At 35.6% G+C, this 17,650-nt stretch overlaps 3 protein-coding genes across 5 annotated transcripts; all 3 read left to right on the forward strand.

The window, feature by feature from the left end:
• Positions 1-367: 367 nt before the first annotated feature.
• On the forward strand, positions 368-5,297 carry LOC112455559 (ubiquitin carboxyl-terminal hydrolase 22; the record flags this gene model as incomplete). Its single annotated transcript, XM_025017570.1, has 6 exons — positions 368-596; positions 739-954; positions 1,164-1,578; positions 2,696-3,124; positions 3,569-3,718; positions 3,855-5,297. Coding segments are annotated over 6 exons (1,482 nt in total), but the record flags the coding sequence as incomplete, so codon positions are not given.
• Positions 5,298-6,869: 1,572 nt separating this feature from the next.
• Positions 6,870-12,304, forward strand: LOC112455558 (hexosaminidase D-like). Of its 3 annotated transcripts, XM_025017569.1 has the most exons (9): positions 7,183-7,322; positions 7,413-7,467; positions 8,945-9,160; positions 9,313-9,661; positions 9,742-9,816; positions 9,909-10,104; positions 10,179-10,454; positions 10,858-10,944; positions 11,028-12,304. In XM_025017569.1, exons 1-9 carry the CDS (start codon positions 7,273-7,275, stop codon positions 11,200-11,202), a joined length of 1,479 nt encoding a protein of 492 aa, XP_024873337.1. In that variant the 5' UTR covers positions 7,183-7,272; the 3' UTR covers positions 11,203-12,304. The 3 variants fall into 3 exon arrangements, with proteins under 3 accessions (XP_024873336.1, XP_024873335.1, XP_024873337.1); XM_025017568.1 differs by lacking the exon at positions 7,413-7,467 and having other exon boundaries at positions 6,870-7,322; positions 8,945-9,136; XM_025017567.1 differs by lacking the exon at positions 7,413-7,467 and having other exon boundaries at positions 6,872-7,322.
• Positions 12,305-13,468: 1,164 nt separating this feature from the next.
• LOC112455560 lies at positions 13,469-15,955 on the forward strand. Its single transcript, XM_025017572.1, has 2 exons — positions 13,469-14,168; positions 14,864-15,955. The coding sequence occupies exons 1-2, from the start codon at positions 13,827-13,829 to the stop codon at positions 15,392-15,394; spliced, it is 873 nt and encodes a 290-aa protein (XP_024873340.1). The 5' UTR covers positions 13,469-13,826; the 3' UTR covers positions 15,395-15,955.
• Positions 15,956-17,650: the final 1,695 nt, after the last annotated feature.

Genomic DNA, 17,650 nt, shown 5'->3' on the forward strand with positions numbered 1-17,650 from the left:
GTTTATCGATGTTTTTCTTGTTGTGCAATTCGGGGGAACTTGTTTTCGCGTTCGTACCAATGGTATATCTCTTATATGAAATACATCTTGTGACGAGCTGACAGCTCGCCGCAACTCGAGACGCTTTTATTGGGATAAAAGTAGGATAAGAAAATCTGTACTTCCGTAATTTTTTCTCGTTTTCTATATAAAATCGGAGTTCCCCCGAATCATTAATGTATGTACTGCAATTCTGGAGAAGGATTTTTAATTCTGTTAAATTAATACGACGCTACGTGCTAACAAAAAATACCGGTAAAACAGATGGCTTCAGCATCCCCTTAAAAACAGTCGTTTTTAATTTAAATCTTATATAAAATTTAAATTTTTGATTTATATTTGCATAATAAATAAAATAAAATGTTACAATATTGTTAACACAGAAATTAACAAGATTGTTAATATTACATGTTTTATTTTGCAGGCTGTGAGCTGTTTATGTCACACATGTAAAACTTATAAAGATCGCCTACATTCTTGTCTTCATTGCATATTTTTTGGCTGCTATATAAAAGGTCACATACAAGAGCATGCGAAAACGAAAAAACATTTTCTAGGTAATGAGATATTTTTTTAGACCTATTCTGTAAATTCAAATTTCATTAAAAGTAACTATTATAAAAATGTAATTGTTAAATGCGAGTTCTATATTTTATAATTAATTAATTGCCTGTTTTATTTGTTGTTTTATTATCGCAGCCGTTGATCTGTGTTATGGGAATATTCTGTGCTTCCAATGCGGCGATTATGTATACGATAGAGAATTGTTAACAGTGGCGAAAGCGCAATGGAGCGAGACAGCAAAATCCTTGAGCTTCGGGGAATTCTATCGGACGTGGGAACCCACGCAGATAGAAGCGGAGTTGCTGAGAAAGCATCCGCGCCGAAGACGCGTCGTAGAAAATTCCACTATAGGTATCAGAAAAACTCATAAGTTTATTGTTAGTTTAATTTATAGACCTGCATAGCCTTGTGTAAAGATAATAATTTTATTTGTATAACATTATAATTGTATATAATGTTATTTTCAGGAAAATATAATTGAACAATGTTACAATAACGATTCAAATATGTATCATTTCTTATATAATAATATAAAAATTCACGTTGCTTTATGGTTTCAGGTTTAAGGGGACTAATCAATCTTGGGAATACCTGTTTCGTGAACTGCATCGTACAGGCACTGATTCACACTCCACTGTTACGAGATTACTTCCTTGCTGACCGTCATCACTGCCCGCAACCGAGTCGCTGTCTGGTCTGCGAGGTATCCCATTTGTTCCAGGAGTTCTATTCTGGCAACAAGGCCCCGCTGACACTTCACAAACTTCTGCATCTGATTTGGACCCATGTTAGACATCTGGCAGGTTACGAGCAGCAGGACGCCCACGAATTCTTCATTGCTACACTGGACGTTCTCCATAGACACTGTGGAGCCGCTCCGATACTGGTTAAAAACAACCCTCATCACTGCAAATGTATCATCGATCAGATATTTACTGGGTGTCTTCAAAGCGATGTTGTTTGTCAGGCTTGCAAGTATGTTAATCTTTTTCTCAATAAAAATATACTATATATGCAGGGTGTTCCATTTTAAAGAATCCAGCCAAATATCTCGAAAACTAAGCCTGGCAGACAAAAATGTTTCAGACAAAAGTTGCATGATTTGGAAGGGGCCACATGATAAAAATATGGATTTGACCTTGAGTGATCTTTTCAAGGCCAGGTTTCCAAGGTCAATGTGATCGATGTTTTCTTAAATAAAATTCTTTATTTTTTATTGCATATTATAACTCTTATCGAGACGTTTTTAAAACACTATAATAAAGCTCTGTTTTGTTAAGAATTTTTTGAGATATTTCAAATTTTGTCATGATATTTTAAATATAAATTTTACAAAATTGCAAATGTAAAAATTAATATTATTATTCGATTCTTTTCATTATTCTATAACAGTATTAAGGTAAAGTCATCGAAAAATGAATACTTTACAAGATATTTCATATTTTATATTACTAATTAGATATTATAATAGAAGGAAAAATGACAATTTGACAAGGTAAAGTCATCGAAAAGTAAGTACCTTACGAGATATTTCATATTTTATATTAAAAATATCATGACGAAATTTGAAATATCTCAAAAAATTCTTAACGAAACAGAGCTTTATTATAATGTTTTGGAAACGTCTCGACGAGGGTTATAAAAATATGCAATAAAAAATAAGGAGTTTTATTTAAGAAAACATCGATCACATTGACTTGGCCTTGAAAAGTTCAAAGTCAAGTCCGTATTTTCATCATGTGGACCCCTCAAAACCTTGTAACTTTTGTTTGAAACATTTTTGTCTGCCGGACTCAGTTTTCAAGATATTTCGCTTGTCTAAAATGGAACACCCTGTATGTATAGATAGATAGAGAATAGATAGAGGAGATATGTATCATAGAATCTATAAACATCTAAATATTCTAAAAAGCAATAAATAATGTGATAAATGCATATATAGCTTACTTTATGTATGATAAAATAATAATTATTAAGCCAGATAATATAAGTATAAATGTTTCTTCGAGAACAATACATTTTAGAATTCAATACAATGGGGATTTACTATATTAAGCATGACTCATCTGTTACGCTTTATTTTCTTTTTCAGTGGTGTGTCTACCACAATAGATCCATTTTGGGACATATCTTTGGATTTAACTTCGGCAGCTGGTGCCTCTGGTACTGACACACCTGGGTCACCCACTTCTTTGCTAGATTGCCTGGAAAAATTTACCAGAGCCGAATATCTAGGTTCTAGTGCGAAGATCAAATGTAGCAACTGTGAGACTTATCAAGAAAGCACAAAGCAATTAACGATGAAGCAATTGCCAATCGTGGCAATCTTTCACTTAAAACGCTTTGAACACTTCATAATCCAGGATAAGATTTTTAAGAAGAAAATCTCTACATTTATCTCGTTTCCGGAACAATTAGACATGACGCCGTTCATGTCGCATAAGCGCAATGGCAACAACAATAGTGCTATGCTGGACGGCTTGTCGAAGAACGGAGAAGATATGAGCTTCAGTGACAATAGGTAGTGATATCTCGTGAAATGGTTTACAATTTTTCCCTATTTTCAATTCGGTTTTAACATTTCTTTTTTATTAAGCGGTATCTATAATTAATGTAGAGAATCTAAGCTGATTTTTAGTACTTTTTGAATTAAAAAAAAAAACCTAAATTTGAGAAAGTTATAGCTTGCTAAAGTTTCTTTGATGACGGCAACTTCAAAAGGTATGACGTCATTTCTTATATAAGGTATGACGTCACAGCACATTTTCGTGTACTATATTTTCTTCAATTTTGAAGATATTGCAAAAATTCAAAAAGTTTACAAAGAAAGTATGCCATGATCTATCAGACTGCTTAATAAAAAAAATTTATGTTAAAACCGAATTATTATGGATGACCAACATTATAACTAACATTTTAAAAGAAATGTATATATATTGAATTAAAACATGATTGCTAATAATAGGTATTCTCTGTTCGCCGTAATAAATCACGAGGGCTCCTTAGAGACTGGACATTATACTGCTTTCATCAGGCAACACAGAGATCAATGGTTCAAGTGCAATGATCATTTGATTACGCGAGCCAAGCTGAAGGACGTCTTGTCCAGCGAAGGGTAAGATAAGATAGCGCGTTTTTCAAAATAGATGAAAATCAATTACCTAGAATTTATTAGAATTTTTCAGCGAGTACACGGAAAAGAAAAAGGTACCTCATTCTCTCAGTCGTTAAGTAAAATTTTTGCTTTTCAGATATCTCCTGTTTTATCACAAGCAAATTTTGGAGTATAGTTAAAATGATAGTCTGAAATGGAAGAGAGGATGTGAATCAAGTCGTTTAACTAATTTATTTAACAAAGAATAAAAAAGTCGCTGCTGAAGCTGGACGTCGGTGACACTTTATGTTTATCAGATATAAATTATTGTCACCATCGCTTTTTGGTTTCCGCTGGCGCCTTTTGTGTTCGATGGGCATATTGACTTGCTTGCTCGATCGATCTATATTAACATAACGTAAGCGTAGATATTAAGATTAGCTCAATTTTTTTAAATCGACCGATCGCAATTTTTGTATATCGCTGACTGTCGTTATACTCCTGCCCATATTACGCTGGGGATGGGTCTCGTGTGTATTGTCCTCTTAATTTCTGCACTTGCCAGCAGAATATTAATATCCGATCTCTGAAAAACGCACCAGAGCAAGCATATGGTATCGAGTTTCCATTTACAAAACTTTGGATCATCTAATATATCCAATATATTATTAATAAATTCGTAAAAGCTAGAAAGAGAGTTTGTATAATTTTTTATATTTGTGAATTAGGCTCCCTTGTAATTATAGGTATTTAATGTTACCGATTTGAATACAATCTCAGAGACAAATAGATCCCTCTTTGATATTGCGGAGAATAAATTTAAGTTTCACTGGTTTCACTATTATGGAATTCAGTATTTGATATGAAACAATATATTTTTCCGTGCGTGCTATAGGACTGTATAGTTGTTATAGTCAAAGCTTGAAACGCGGACAATGTTCTAGGATTGATTAATCAATTCTGCCGGACAACCAAGCATCTTGTCGTTGTAGTAATTTGCTGATATGTCTGTATAGACAGTACACAAATAGGCGGAGCCCCTCCTCCGCAAAAAAAAAAAACTATAACTCCAAGCCTATTTCTAAAAACTGTGTTTAATCAAGACGTTTGGTCGTTCCGCAGAATTGACCAGTCAATCCTAGGAATGCTCGCATTTCAGGCTTTAACCATAACATAGTGATATAATTTATCTAATACAGCGACCATCCCTAGGCGACTTTATACAGATAAAATAACATGTTACAACAAAGTATGAAGACATTGTCTGATTTGAGGCAAACTCTTTCACTAGACTTTGTACAATAAAAATCGCTGCTCGACAAACTGTCGCTCTGGTTGCTCGTTCCACTTTTAAATTCCTTTGTATTTTATTTTTTTTTTTTTTTATATTAAGATACGTCGCAACTAAAGTGCCAAATACACGAAAATACGACGTCCAATTTTAAATCTCAAGCCGATTATTTTGATTAAGTCTCGCTTGAAAAACGGGTTTTTGACTAACAAGTATAGAATATAGAATACAAATAAAAGATTCATCCACTGGTATATATAACAACATCAAAACCAAAAGTTAAAATAAAACTAGCTGTATTTTATGTATTTTATCCTTCAATTTTATTTTATAATTTTAATCATTGCGTTCATATTATCTTATTGATGCCGAAAGTGAGAAATTGTGCGAATTTCCCATTCTTGTATCATACGTTGAAAATTTTATTCTGTGCTCGTTGGTTTCCATATTGTGTTCATCAGGACAAGCATACTGTGCGCCAAAGTTTTTTTTTCGGCGTCTTTCATAAAAGTTGAGAACCAAATAGCACGATTCAATCAATCATCAGGATATTCATGTCGATTCACTGAACTTAGAACATGTTTCATGAATGTTATATATTTGGGAGATGATACTATCACACACGTGTAGTTGTAGCGTTTTATATAAAAGTAAAGTACATATACAACAAAAATAAAAATTATATTTTATCGAAACTTGTTAGCACACATTTTTTCAAAGTAAGTCATTAAATAACGGACAAATATTAATCATTCAATAACTAACATTTTTTATAAAGTCGTAAAATATAAATAATAATTATACAGTCATCTTATTGGGTCTGTTCGCGTTGCTTGCACTTTTTGCACTCAGCATCTTCGCTTTCTCTCTCTCCAACGGCCGAATATATATTTATCTCATTTCAAGTGCAAAAATGTTTGGGGATTTCAAGCAACGCGAACAAGCCTATTGTTAACTACTACTACGTTTACGCCATGGTATAAATACATGGTTTATACCATGGTTTACGCGAGCGGTACTTCTCTAGTAACTTACGATAATTCCTTCGCGTAAACCAGATAGCAATGCCTGATGATCAGATTTCATCACGTCATGATCTTCTGATATTGATCGAAATGTGATATGTCTCTCCTTGTCTATCATCATTGTCTATACAAGGACAGATATAGAATTTGGTCGGTAATACAAACGGCATACATATCTGTCCTTGTATAGACAATGATGATAGACAAGGCTAGACATGGTTATAGGTTATAATTTCTTTGAACGTCTCATTTTTATTCCAGGCTTTCAATCTCAATTTCAAAGGTACGTTATTGTTTGTGCACGTCTTCTAAAGGGTGGGAACATTTCATTTCGTACATATTACTTATACAACTGTTTATATTAGAAAATGAGGTAACAGCATTTTTAATTTTTTTCAATTATTACTAATTATTTAAATTCCCACCCTTCATTAGTACCTATACTTTACTCCTGTAAAAGGATTTTGTGATCTATAAAGCCGTTTCAAAATTAGACCTTTGACTGTAATTGTCGGTAATTGAGTCACTTTAGCATATCCCCTTGGGGCTTTGTTTTAAGCCGTTTGTATTACCGACCAAATTCTATATCTGTCCTTGTATAGACAATGATAATAGACAAGGATAGACATGGTTGTAGGTTATAATTTCTTCGAACGTCTCATTTTTATTCCAGGCTTTCAATCTCAATTTCAAAGGTACGTTATTGTTTGTGCTCGTCTTCTGAAGAGTGGGAACATTTCATTTCGTACATATTACTTATATACAACTGTTTATATTAGAAAATAAGGTTATACATTTTTACATTTTTTTCAATTATTACTAATTATTTTACATTTCCACTCTTCATTAGTACCTATACTTTACTCCTGTAAAAGGATTTTGCGATCTATAAAGCCGTTTTAAAGAACGAGCTTTGATTGTAATTGTCGGTATCCAGGATCCCTTTAAGCACCGACGAGATACTATTAAAGACCGACAAGGGGATCCTGCGATGCAGAGTGAGTTTAATCGGAGGATCACGTTAATCGGAGACTGTGATACCGGCCCCTAGAGATGGTGAATCGCGATCTCAAAATTTCTGCGCATTCCAAAAATCATCAAAAAAAAAGTGTTACAACCTTTCCGTGAACGTATGTATGTACGTACATACATACATATACAGTCACGAGACGATCAACGACAGGTCAGGCGGGCTCGCGGAATCCACTCGTTCCGCGCCAAAAGTCGTCGTTCTTCCTTCGACCAATGTCGTCTGACCGATGAATGGAATGGGAGAGAAGATGGACGCCTTGACGTTGGGCTCGCACAGGTAAGGTAACCGGACCGACCGACGCAAATCACCGCGTATCTCTCGACGAACGAAGTGTCGCGACCTGGCGAATCGACCTTTCTTTTCTAGGCTGGTCCACCTTGACTTGAAGGGCGCACCACCGCGGACCTGCTACTTTGAAAAGGTACATGCCGGTCGTAAACGCTCGAGGCCAATTACCTTGTCTCTCGCGCCAACGCATTCCAAGATTCACCATCACACACGTTTTTCCGTTTAAAATCCGCACGGACGCAGAAGTGTCTTTTCCTTACCCAAGTGCTGTCCTGATAACCTGATTTTTATCGCACGTCACAGATTGCGCTTCGAATACTACAATCGCGCGCCTGAGGCTGTGATCCACTTAATACTACAAGGTTGTGGTCCACTTGACGCTACAAATACTTTGGAGCGTTTTTCTTTTCCTTCTTTCTTCATTGAAAGAAAAGAGAAGAGGAATGCTTTGATGCATTTGTATAGCGTCAAGTGGACCGTAGCCCAAATGCTTTGAAGCATTCTTCTCCTTTCTTTTAATTCGTCTTTCTAAGAGGGACGTCAGAAGGAGACGAAGAGTGATTAACTAATCTAAGATTAAAAGTTAACTGACACTTGTGAAACTGGGCCTTTTAATGGCCTAATTTACACCGATCTCTTGATACGCGTATCAAATAGTATATTTGAACTGATCAGCCAATAATCAAACTAATTTACTAGTTATTTACTATTTAATACGCCTATCAAGTGATCGATGTAAACTAGGCCAGAGTGCTACGCTGTTGTACCAATGGAACATATATTTTATCAGCTTACTTTGTCGAAAATTTTGTATTCTGACATAAGAATTATTTAGTTGTTTTAGATTTTTATTGTGTCCGTTTTGTGTGTTTTCTAGGGAAAACGGAATAATTCCGATCGGAATCTATTCTGAAAAGTTTCTATAATAGATACCAAAGTATACAAATTTTGTCAGTAGAATTCCAGTAGAAATATAACAGAATCTGTTAACTGAATATACTGTTAACTGAATGGCAGATTTACTGCAGAAATTGAGCAGAATCTACTGTTTCGTAATCATCTAAATATATATTTAAGAAATAATAGATTCTATTCAATTTCTGCCGACAATCCGCTGTTAGATTATATGCAGTCTGCTAGGAAAACGCAAATTTAATGCGGACCCAAATGATGCTGATTCTGTTGAGATATCTAAGTCAATTTGCTCTTAATTTGTTGTCATATTACGGGCAGTTTGCTTACTGGAACATTTTGCTCACTGGATTATAGTTGATTCGTAACATGTATTAAAGGGGATAAAAATAGATAGTTCATTTCTGCCTGAAACAAAGATATTTATGAAAGAATAATGAAATATTGATATTTCGTCTTTGATACACAAGCAGAGAGTTACAATTCAAAAGCTGACAGTAGCGAAACTTATATGAGATAAATCACATTTCTTTCGTCTTTGAATTCAAGTAAACCTCAGCACAATTTCAATCTCGGTCGGAGTTGTCAACAGTTGTCAAGAGGCTGTATATTGAATGGACAAACAATTGTCATAATAATTTTCTTTAACTTTTGTCTGTGCTTATTTTTATTCTTATGACTTACTAGAAAATTTACAGCTCTTTCCGCTATTGCGAACATGGGGAGCTACCGGATTATTGCTGGAATGGGAAGATACATTTCCCTACAACCGGGAACTTTCTCCGATAGGAAGCAATGGTCCAAGCAGTTTGGCGAGTGGATACACAGTCCAGGAGGCTAGACACATCTTGCAGATAGCAGGCGATTGCGGCTTGGCGGTTGTCCCATTGGTACAAACTTTCGGTCATATGGAGGTACAGCAAAAATTATTTCGTTTGAAGCTTGTACTTGCTGTACAATCTTACATTCCTCTTATTTTCAAAGTCCTAATTCAAGAGAGATGGCGATTATTCCTAAATTCCAACCATTGTGTTGTTCGATAAGTTTATTGTTATTTAAATTTCAGTTTATCTTAAAACACGATGAATGGAGATCGCTGCGCGAGGTGGAACCTTTTCCAAGTTCTATCTGCCCGTCAAATCCAAGAACTCTTCCTATGGTGAAGTCGTTGATACGTCAGATCGTTAGCTTTCATCCTGACATACAGTATCTGCATATAGGCTCTGACGAAGTATGGCACTTGGGCCTTTGTTCTGTCTGCACTAAGCGAGCAGCAGCCAGCAAATATGGCAAATCATCGTTGTACCTGGAACATATTCTGGCGATAGCCCAATACATTCAGGAAACTTATCCATACTTAAAGATCATTATCTGGGATGACATGCTGAGATCGATAGACTTACAGGTTTTGAACGGTATCTCGATAGAGCCTGTTTGCATCATTTGGTCGCGCAGACCTCTTCACGCGACCAATCTTTCTCTTTTCTCTTTATAGAACATTACATCGGCAAATACGTAGAACCCATGGTGTGGCATTACAATCCCAGAGACAATTTTGCATTACCCGATGGTATTTTTTTCTCTGTTTCTTTTTTATTTTTATATATATCAAGAAATTTAAAAATATTTTGCTAGACTATGATTGTTATAACAAATTATTAGGATTGTGGGATAAGTACAGCGCGGTCTTTCCCAATATCTGGGCGGCAACCGCGTTCAAAGGAGCTACCGGCTCCACACAACACATTCCTATAATTCGACATCACATAAGTAATCACGAGAAATGGCTGGAGGAGCTGGGAGTTCACGTGAGTAAGGTGCACGAATTTCGTGGTACAGCATTCACCGGCTGGTCAAGGTGAGAAAGTTCAAAAAAATTTTCACAAGCTATCTCGAGATTCTCGATTACATTAGTCAATTGTGATTTTTTAGGTATGATCATTATGCCACAATGTGTGAATTGTTGCCCACGGCGATACCCTCGTTAGCTTTATGCTTGAAAGTTTGGCTCTACGGCTATTCGGAGCAAACGCACACGCAGGTTGCAAAGAGCTTGGGATACATCGATCACCCGTTGCATATAACTCCACAGCTCAGACCAGTCTCAATTCCCAGTAATTTGTTCTTTCCTGGATGGCAAATAGCCGTGGGCATGGAGTGGTTTCTCAACTTCAGGATAAAATTTCACAATATTGTCAGCAGCGATCAGTAAGCACAGAAACGGTTTATATTACTCTGAAAATTTTATTCTGACCTTGCAAAAAATTTTCGATAATTTATCGTATCTTGATTTGTTTTGAATTAAATATTGAAGAAAGAACATATAGTTTTCTAAGGAAGAGATGAATTATTTTAATACTGCGTACAAAAAACGAGAGAACTTTTGTTATATATACAAGATGTTCTGTAATATCTTGGCTATGAAAAAGAGAGAGAGAAAGTAACTATTATTTACATATAAGATATAAGTACAAGACAGAATAATGATTATTTTTATAAATATATAAAAAACGAAAGATTTTTCTCTTAAATATTAGAAATTCGGAGATAGAAACTGACAGATTAAGTCGAGTGTTGATTGTATACATAAAGTAAATTGTTCCAATGACAGGATCATGACGTGGATGAATCCGTGGCAGGTGGCGAACAATTACACAAATCCCATGCAACTGGAGAATTTGGTGCCTGCTTTTACGGAGTAAGTACTTTTACAGTAAGATCGTCTACATATGAAAGTACACTACATCTCGTAAATTTTGGGTACATGGTATGTCATTCCAGATTATTATTGGAATTGTCTTCTTTGGAAGGTTATCTGCGAGTTCAGATGGAAGCGGTTTTTTTCTCATCGATGATCGAAGAGTGGATAGGCACCAATGTTCAGCCAATGAAAGTAAAGTTGATAGAGCTGAAACAGACTACCGAGAATCAGTTGAAAATAAATAGTCGCGTGTAATAGCTCTTTTGCTTGAAAAATCGGCGATTGGATTTCGAACGTATAATCTACGATTTTAAAAAGCAATGGCCTAGTTTACACCGATCTCTTGATACGCGTATCATATAGTATATTTGAACTGATCAGCCAATAATCAGACTTATTTACTAGTTATTTACTATTTAATACGCGTATCAAGTGATCGGTGTAAACTAGGCCATTCACGATCACTAACGATTGGAAAATCGAGTATTTCTTGGATGAAATTATTTTTGTATATAGTAAGTCGCTATTCAAAGTAGTAGACAATTTGATATTATACAGGGTGTCTAGTAATTTTTTACAATGCCGAAGAATGAAAGTAGATTGGCTCAAACTGAAAAGAAGTGTTATGTACCATTTTGCGAAATTCGCAATAGTTATTGAGTTATTAATTAAACTGTCTAAGCTAATGTGCGCTTAAAAAGCGATAGGCTGGACTCGGCAAGCACGTAAAATGTCGTGAGTCGTTTGCCGCTCGCTGTGTGACTCCATCTCTTGCTATAGATGATGATCACCGCTCACCGTTGCTAAGCTGTCTATCGCTTTTCATGCGCTCATTTGCTTAGTTTAATAACCAATAGTTATTATGAATAAAATTTCACAAAATGGTACATAACATTTCTTTTCAGTTTGAGCCAATCTACTTTCATTCTTTGGCATCGTAAAAAATTGCCGAACACCCTATATATACATCACTGAAAAAAATAAAAAGAACATAGTTTTCTAAAGAAGAGATGAATTATTTTAATATTGCGAGAGAACTTTTGTCGATATATACAAGATGCTCTGTGATATCTTGGCTATGAAAGGGTAACTACGGTTAAATTATTAAATAATATTTAATAATTAAGGGACAAACTGATATTTAACCCCTTAGTTTTACTTTAGATGCATGCAAATATCAATTTTTAATAAGCAAGTGTCTCTTTCCTAGCATAGACTAACAAGATAGTGAAATTAATAAACTTGAAATAAGAAAACAAATACATGTAACATGTACTGTGAAAGATAACACATCTTTGCTTATAAATATCGTTTATAGCCTTTTTTATGTAAATAAACATGCAATATGTAATTTATATATTTACCTAGATAACAATATTAGAGAATATTGATAACAATATGTTGTGCCATATGAATGTCTTTTACATCTCGTCATAGTGAATAGCGAAAGCAAACCTCCAGCTATATTACTTTTAATACGATGTACATACATACTCCATATTTTGTATATAATGTCTCTATTTTTTGTGATAAACAATAGAGTTAGTCACTGATCTATAAACGTAATTGTTAGCATATTGTATAAAAAAATTATAGTAAATGTAATACATATAGCATAAAGTAATTAGAAGAGAGAAAAATATAAATCAGATTGCATAGCATGTGTATTTCCTTGTACGTTAATACTTTAGAAATAAAGGATATTTAATTCTAGACAGACTCACTGGGGTAATACGTTACCCCACGCGAAATTCAAATTACGCCCCTGACTTAGGAAGGTTAGTTTTCATACCGAGACTCTAACCATAATTCAGTTTAGTGATTTAGTCATCCGGCAGTCGACCTTCGTCATTCAGCGAGTGCCTTAGATCCGTGCTGAAAACCGAAAAAGAAAATCGTTTGGGGTAACGTATTACCCCCTTTGGCCGTTTACGTTCGACATTTACCACAGTAATATTTCAAATTTTTTGTGAAAATCGATAATGAAAAATTATACACTTTATAGCACTCCCCGGAAAATTCTACCCCTGTTTCATATATAATTCTTTAAGATTCGGTCAATTATTTCATTTTTGCTGTTCTTGCACAGCAACTGATTAAAACTTTGTAAAGTTTTTGTGGAGTTAATTTTACTGTTTCCATATACTTTTATAACTTTCGACTACCTTTCAAATAAATAATAATCGACAGAATCTGTTTTACTTTCCATTTCTTGCGATTTTTCCCATCCGACAGTTTTTCGTCATTTCCTCTACTTCAGATGTTCAAAGAAATATGTTTTTTTTAAGAAACGAAAAAATCGCTTACATGCCCTTGAAGGTTGTCTATTCGTCTTTCAAAATCCGTTAGAAATTTTAAAATCGGTGAATTTTATGAAAAACTACAGCATTTTTTATAAAAATAGTCATTTTAGCCCAATTTTTGGTTTTTTTCTTGTTTCTCGAAATTTTTTTACTGTTTTTTTTACTACCGCAAATTGATGACTACCGTCTTCCCTATTAAACAACAAACAAAATTATCTATTATAAAGTTTTCTAAGAACATTCTGGAAATATTATACACGCGGTACAAGTTTGGGGTAATGTATTACCCCAGTGAGTCATTCACGTATGAGAAAAATAAGTGAGTCTGTCTAGGGTTAACTATGGCATAGCGCATCAAGTTTCATATATTTCTTATGCCTAATAGAGAGCGACTTGGGGTGTATTCCGTTTAGCGCATGATGCATATATAATGCATCATTTATCCTTTTTGTTCACTAAATGTTAAACAAGGATAAATGATGCATAATGGGCATTATGCATGAAACCACGGTCTTCAGTTTCATTGATAGCTGTTGTTCGTGATCATGCATTGATACCTTTGTCTCTCAATGGTGGATGGTGGTCCGTGTCATTCTTGTAACCTACGAGTTGTCAGTTTGTAATACCATGTCGAAAGTAAAAGAACGCGACGAGCAAGAAGCTTTAAAATTGGATGAACATTTTAAGCGAACTTTGACACACGTCAGAACGTACATACTGAATCTGAGATCTGTGGAAGAGGTGCATTTATGCAGGATCTGGCTCGATAAATTAAACTCGACTGTCTCGCAACGTAACTTGAGGAACGAATATTTGTTGGAACTCTCTCGACAGCTAAGAGCAGGCACGCTCGAAAAAATATTCAGAACTGAACCTTCTAGTAGCCTATTAACGCCGTTGCCATCATCTTGTCATGCGGTACGTAGCCATTATTTTCATTCTTTGCGTTCCTTCTCCAGGACACCCTGGTGAAAACAATTTTCATATTTTACATTTATGAAAAATTCTGAAAAAAATGTGCCAAATCTTTCAGATACTTTCGGAAATAATTGGATGAGAATTTTCGGAATATTTCAGTTTTGTATGGTAAAAATTTCTGATAAATAGTGCAGATTTTCTTATATTTATTTAGATTTCTGCAAAGATGTGTTAGCGAGAAAAATATGAACTATTTCATTATTATTTTGTCCAAGTTTTTCTGAGAAACTTACAATTTGTATTTTAAAAATCTGTAAAATTCTGAGAAAGTCTTGAAATTTTCATAGAAATTCTGATTAATAATATGAAAAATTCTGAGACATTTTGCTAGGGCAGCACAAAATGTTTTACTATTTACCACATGTAAAAGCGTTTCGAAAAATGACGTAAACGCAATTCCTAATCGCTAGTGTGATACGGGCATTACTTCATGTGAAAGTGTTTCGAAAATTGTTTCAAGAAGTGCTTGATACAAATTATAATATTTTATTAAAATTTTTAATACCATAAAAAGTGTTCCACACACGCACACACACACACACACACATTTAAATAATTAACCGGTTTTTATTTCTACATTAAACTTTTATCGATAAATAGATATTTTATTATATTGTAATTTTTATTTTTATTAGATTTGCACTAGCTCATCTTTGAGCAAACTGTCTGATTGGGACAGAAACCATCAAAATTGTTCAAGTCGAACGTCAGACCAAAGAAATCACCTGCGAAATAAATCAAAGCTTCGTGATTCTAACTCGAGTTTGAGCGTGTACGCTGCGTGTCGTCATAATGACAATATGGTAGAGGGAAATCATCTGGAGCTTTGCAAACATCGCATTGATATGTTGACTGCTACGCTCGAAAGTTTTCGAATTAAAAACGAACAATTGCGACAAGAGCTAACGACGAAATGTCAAGGGAACAGCGAGGTGGACAATGAAGCATTTCGATTACGAAGTCGCGTTAAACAGTTGACAGCTCGAGCCCAGATTCAAAGCCTTGTGTTAAAAGTTCGAATGTTCAAGAAAACCATCGCAAAGCTGAGGAAGTTGAATGACATCATAAAGCACGTTTACGAAAAGAAGTTGCAACACATTATCAGAGTACTAAAAATATATGAAGAAACTTCTTCTCTCTTTCTAAGAAACTTTTATCGGAAATAATCTCTTCAACTCGAGTATCTCGTTTTACTCCTAATTTTTTCTTAAAATATTTATTATTATTACTTTTTATTATCATTATTATTATCGATATTTTTTCAAGTTTGAGTTATATGAGACGGAACTTTTAAACTGTACGGTATTGCAGAATAAAAATCTCGAGATCAAGATTTTGCAATTGCAATTCCAAGAACAGAAGAGCAAGTTATGTTTGCTTTTATGTTCGGAGAAGCAGAACGAACTGTACAACTTGATGGGGTCTTTAGAAAAGAAGTACAAGGCGCTCCTAGCAGCCGCTCTTGAAAGTCATCGACAAGAGTATTTCATATGATATTTTCATTTGTAGTGTCCGCGCGAATTTCATTTATTTCTTGTTGTTCCCAACTTTTAATATCATAATTATAAGTCAATAAGAATTGTAAAACAAGATATTAGGAGTATTTTCATCATTTTTTGTTATCAGTGCGATATTTACATAGGAAGAATATCTTTTCCTCATACACATATGTATATAACAGTAGTAATAGTAATTTTATTAGTATTAGTATAGTTAATTAGTAGTCAGTAATTATCGTTCATGATAATTAGTGCATGACTCTTTTAGAAAATAACTGCACGTGAAACCGAATTGTGCCACTTGAGGAAAGCCAATTTCGGAGTCAATAAGCCAAGATGTACGTGATGGCACGTAAAATTACATTTTACCTCACAGTGGTTTTACATTATTGTTATATGTTAATAAAACGATGCATTATTGCTTCTTTGCTCCTTTACGAAAGATGTTCGTCTTTTTATTAGCAGGTATAGATTTAAATTAGACTGGATGTTTTTAAATTATCCCTAAATGAAGTAATTAGTCCGTAAATTGCAATTCATAAGAAAAATTTGAAAATTTTACTATATATTGTAACGGCCTGACTTTAGTATTGAACGCGGACTAGCGTGTCGGATTAGGAGTTCGATGAAAGGCCCAGAGACAATAATCAATTTAGGTTGTACATGCAACGTTTATTCAGCTTACTGTATACACGAAGAGAAATGTTAGCGCGGTATTCGATATAGCGTAGGGACGGGCGGAACGCGATATATACAACGAAGGGGTAGTGCGGGTGCACTCGATAACGAACGCGGTATCACAATATTCGACGGGCTCGGTATATTACAGAGACGGACTTGGTATATTACATAGATGGACGCGGTATATTATAGGTAGTGCATGTGCCCTTATAGTAACGACGCGGTATTACGATACTAGACGGACTCGGTATTTTACAGGTAGTGCATGTGCACTTGCGAACGACGCGATATTACGATATATTCGAACGCGTAGCGTATAGTGGAGGATTTTCGGGGCCCCGGCAGCGAGAGCCCTCGTTGCGAGGCCGAGCGTGCTCGACCCCGCGTAACCGTGCCGTCGGGGTTGATGTGATGGAGTGCGGGGACACCTAAGAGCCCTCAGTCGAGACTCGGAGCTCCGAACCTCGTCGGTGTGTCGCCCTAGGATCTGAGGATAGGTTTTCGTCCGGAATAGCGGACTGCTGGAGATCAGACGAAGTGTCTCTCTCTCTCCGGAGCGTCGGCTTATAGTGCTCGAACGCGGCGGGCGAACGTTAGGAGGGAGGCCGATCGTGGCGAGTCGTGCTGTGGTGGGTCGGCGCGACGCCGCGCGCTTGTCTCCGGTGAGGCTCGGCTCCCGTCGGCGTTCGTCGGGAGACACCGGTGCCGCGCTTGGCCCGCGCACACGGTGCGTTTGAACGTATTAAAAATATAGGCGCACCGCGCCCTGGTCTTCGCCCGACTGATCCGGCGGTTGCTGGCCGGGAACGATGCTTAACGAACGGGGTGCATCGTTACAATATTAATATAAATGTGATATCTACACGTTTGTACAAATTAAAAGTAATTGAGCGTCCCGAACGTAAGATAATCGGCTATAAAAAATTGCATTTTTTCCATATGTATTGCATGCACAAAGCATACGAAAATCTCGTATTTTTAATTTTAATAATTAGAAGGAATCTTGAGAAAGTGATGAAAAATGGATAAGGCTGCGTTCGGGGAGCGCGCTATTAGCGCTATTGCATCATTCTATCTTTATCGCTCATCAAGTGTAGAACAAGGATAGAATAAGCAAGCAAATAGCGCTAATAGTGCGCTCCCCGAACGCAGCCATAGTAGAAGGGTACTTTAGGAATACTAGTAAAAAAAAACCGATATTATTGACCGTTTAAATTTAGAAATACAATAATAATAAATAGA

Source organism: Temnothorax curvispinosus, unplaced genomic scaffold (assembly GCF_003070985.1).
Source record: "Temnothorax curvispinosus isolate PA1 unplaced genomic scaffold, ASM307098v1 QBEX01006188.1, whole genome shotgun sequence".
NCBI lineage: Eukaryota > Metazoa > Arthropoda > Insecta > Hymenoptera > Formicidae > Temnothorax > Temnothorax curvispinosus.

Excerpts from the sequence above, each read along its gene's own strand:
- LOC112455558 (XM_025017567.1), top strand. The coding sequence starts at position 7,146 with ATGTATGTACGTACATACATACATATACAGTCACGAGACGATCAACGA. Across the intron at positions 9,817-9,908 it reads CAATTTTGCATTACCCGATG|GATTGTGGGATAAGTACAGC; the intron begins GTATTTTTTTCT and ends ACAAATTATTAG. Across the intron at positions 10,455-10,857 it reads AATATTGTCAGCAGCGATCA|GATCATGACGTGGATGAATC; the intron begins GTAAGCACAGAA and ends TTCCAATGACAG.
- LOC112455560 (XM_025017572.1), top strand. The coding sequence starts at position 13,827 with ATGGTGGTCCGTGTCATTCTTGTAACCTACGAGTTGTCAGTTTGTAAT. Across the intron at positions 14,169-14,863 it reads TGCCATCATCTTGTCATGCG|ATTTGCACTAGCTCATCTTT; the intron begins GTACGTAGCCAT and ends TATTTTTATTAG.